Source organism: Quercus suber, unplaced genomic scaffold (genome assembly GCF_002906115.3).
Source record: "Quercus suber isolate HL8 unplaced genomic scaffold, Cork oak 2.0 scaffold_253, whole genome shotgun sequence".
In the NCBI taxonomy this organism is placed as follows: Eukaryota; Viridiplantae; Streptophyta; class Magnoliopsida; order Fagales; family Fagaceae; genus Quercus; species Quercus suber.
Window position 1 is genome coordinate 214,275 of NW_027069709.1, and position 2,883 is coordinate 217,157.

Sequence of the window (2,883 nt, forward strand, 5' to 3'; positions counted from 1 at the left end):
AACCTTTTGGTAAAAATAATATGGGTATGAACGTATGAGAAATCTAGCACCAAAAAAAAAAAAAAAAAAGTATATATGGGATTAGAACCTACTTATTATAGACTATGGAAATAACTACTGATTAAGTAGATGTCAAAAAACATTTGTCTTGTAATGAGCCTTGTCAAGCTTTTGAGATAAATAAGTATTAGACATTTTGAACTAAAAGGAGGCAAGAATTTGAATTGAGGCATTAAGGGTCAACTATAAATACCAAACAAATCACTTTAAAGAATGCGGATTAATTGCTAAGTTTGTGTCTTAATTTGTATATATACTACCATGCTTTAAGCTACCCAAAGGTTCTTCAGCCAGAGTCCAATTCGATATTATAATGTCCTAAGTTCATAATATACATACAGGAGATAAACATAAATTTTCTCTGGTTGATTGACTAAAAAAAGAAAAAAAAAATATTGTTAGTCCATGGGAAAGTCGGCAAAATTTTAGTGTAGAAAATTACGATATTAATAATTGTATGATTCAGCAAAACAAAAAGATAATAGTATGAACAAAATTACTCAAGACAAATGTTACCTATCATGCAAATGCCATCCAGATATATGACCTAAGTCTTTCAAAGCAGCTTTCCACACCTGCACATTTTCTGTGTTAACCCTGGTATCTTCCTCATATTTAGCAAAGGCTTCAGCAAAAATGCCTCTTTGGCTCCTTACGTAAGAGGGGTCCACATGATAAAAGACGGGCAAAACTGTCAATTTGGTCTTTTTCATGCATTCAAAAATTTTTGCTAGTTCAGTTAAGCACCACCTTGAAGAAGCATAGTTTGTTGAGAGAATGATGATAGCATACTTGGACTCTTCTATTGCTTTCAAGAATTCTGGAGAAATATATTTTCCTCACTCAAGTTTTTCATCGTCCCGGAAGGTGATAATACCCTTTTGTTTTAAAGCAGTATAGAGATGATCTGTGAAATTCATGCGGGTGTCAACACCACAAAAACTGAGGAACACATCGTATTTCCATTGAGGGCAAGAAGAAGAAGAAGATGATGAAGAAGTTGAAGAGGGGGAGGAGGAAGTTGCTTGAGTGGCCATGGAAGCAATTGGTAACTTACAAGCTTGTTAAGCGATATGTACTAGAGAGTGTTGTGGACTTAGAGAATGGGAGCAACAATAAGACACTTTAAGTTTCTCTAGCAAGGCTATGGGAATGGTTGGCGATATATGCAATCGTTTCCCTGCTTTGCACGTCCAGGTGATCAGCTATGAACTTTTTTTTTTGGTTGAAGACCAGCGATGAAGTTTCCCACTTGCATTTGTTTTGTCTATAAAGTTGGCCATTTTCACACCATAAAGTCTGGCTTTCTTGTTATTGTTCTGACCGTGCCGGACAAGTTAAGTTAGTGACATTTCACATTTGTCATTGTTTTTTGGACTTTCAAACTCAACTAAATTTGATGATTTTTCACGTGGGGACTACCTTTGCAGTCCTTTTCTTCCTTCTTTATTTTATTTTTACTATCAAATTCAAACCAACTTTTGTAGCTATTTTCACGTCAACTCCCATTTGTTCAGACTTTCATAGGCACAGGAAAATAACTGGAAGCTATCCAAAATAAAAATAAAAATAAAACACCTGAAAGAGGAAGACAAGGGCCACTTTCACAATTGGACTCACTCAAAGTATCACAATTTACCAAAATGGTCTACCGTGAGTCATGAAAAAAAAGGTGATAAGTTGATGTAAAAAATGGTGAACAAGTTTCTACCCTATCAACCACTTAAACATATTATAAATTGAGTATAAAATTGAATTTATTCTTATATTTATTTGAATGGATTACTTATGAATGCCAGCTCTTCTCTATGTTATTTTGCTAAATAATACTCTTAAGAAAAAAATAAAGGACAAAATTCAAAATTCACATCTAATAAAAGAATAATTAGTGGAGTTAGAGCCTTTGGCAAACTTTGTCCTAAAATTAAAAGACATGGTTAGCAAGACAAAACTATAAAGATGAAATGATATATGTACTTCTCTATTAATCAAGTGGCCATCCACTCTCTAGCTATAAATTCTTCAATACAATAATGCAGTTATGCTATTATGCCAATAAGTGAGGTGATCTTAATAAGATAATACCTCGTAGAAAAGAAAACAAATTGGATTATAGTAAATAGAATTTTACCTATTCATTGACGTAGTATTTCTATATGTTCTTCTTTTGTTTTCTTTGACTATCAAATTCAACTTTAGCTATTTTTTCCCCACGTGGGCTCCATCTATGCAGACCTCCATATGCATAGGAAAATTGTCACGCCCCAAACCCCAAAGGGTCCAAAGCATGAGAAAGACGTCTCAAAGTGCTTGTAGATTTTTCATTTTTGACAAACCAATCCACAAAAATCATATCAATTACCAACATCAAGAATTATTATAATAATTCCATTGAATATACTCTCAAAGTAAGTCAGAGCTCTAAACAATAATTACAAGGACCATTGGTCACAAAAGAATAGAGGTCTGAATAGCTTGTCCCATCAATGGGAATAACATTATAACCACTATAATATACAAAAAAAATTGAGTCAAGCCTATTCTAAGATGTACATCATCTAATATCTCCATTACAAAAGTTCAGCCTCCATAAGTAGTTAGTCTAACTATTGTTAGCCACCAAAAAACTGTCTCAAAAGATTGTTGCCTACTCTGAAAAGTTTATAAAATAATGGAAAGAGACAGAGCCCAGTAAGTAGCATAATTAATGGGGGTGGGGGAAATGCAAGTTTCATTTTCAATAATAATAATATGAAATGACAAGAATGATTGAATATTGAAACACAAACTTTCTCAAAGTAGATACCTTGAAACTAAATACTA

General features: G+C 33.2%; 1 protein-coding gene across 1 annotated transcript in view; it reads right to left on the reverse strand.

Moving 5' to 3' along the window:
* The window catches only part of LOC112030782 (disease resistance protein RUN1), a 13,484-nt gene extending 12,040 nt beyond the window's left edge, over nt 1–1,444 (reverse strand). Inside the window, 1 exon segment of the mRNA XM_024063449.2 lies at nt 577–1,444. Within this exon segment, the coding sequence (XP_023919217.2) occupies nt 577–1,097 (521 nt within the window). The 5' untranslated portion in view covers nt 1,098–1,444.
* Between the last annotated feature and the right edge of the window lie 1,439 nt (nt 1,445–2,883).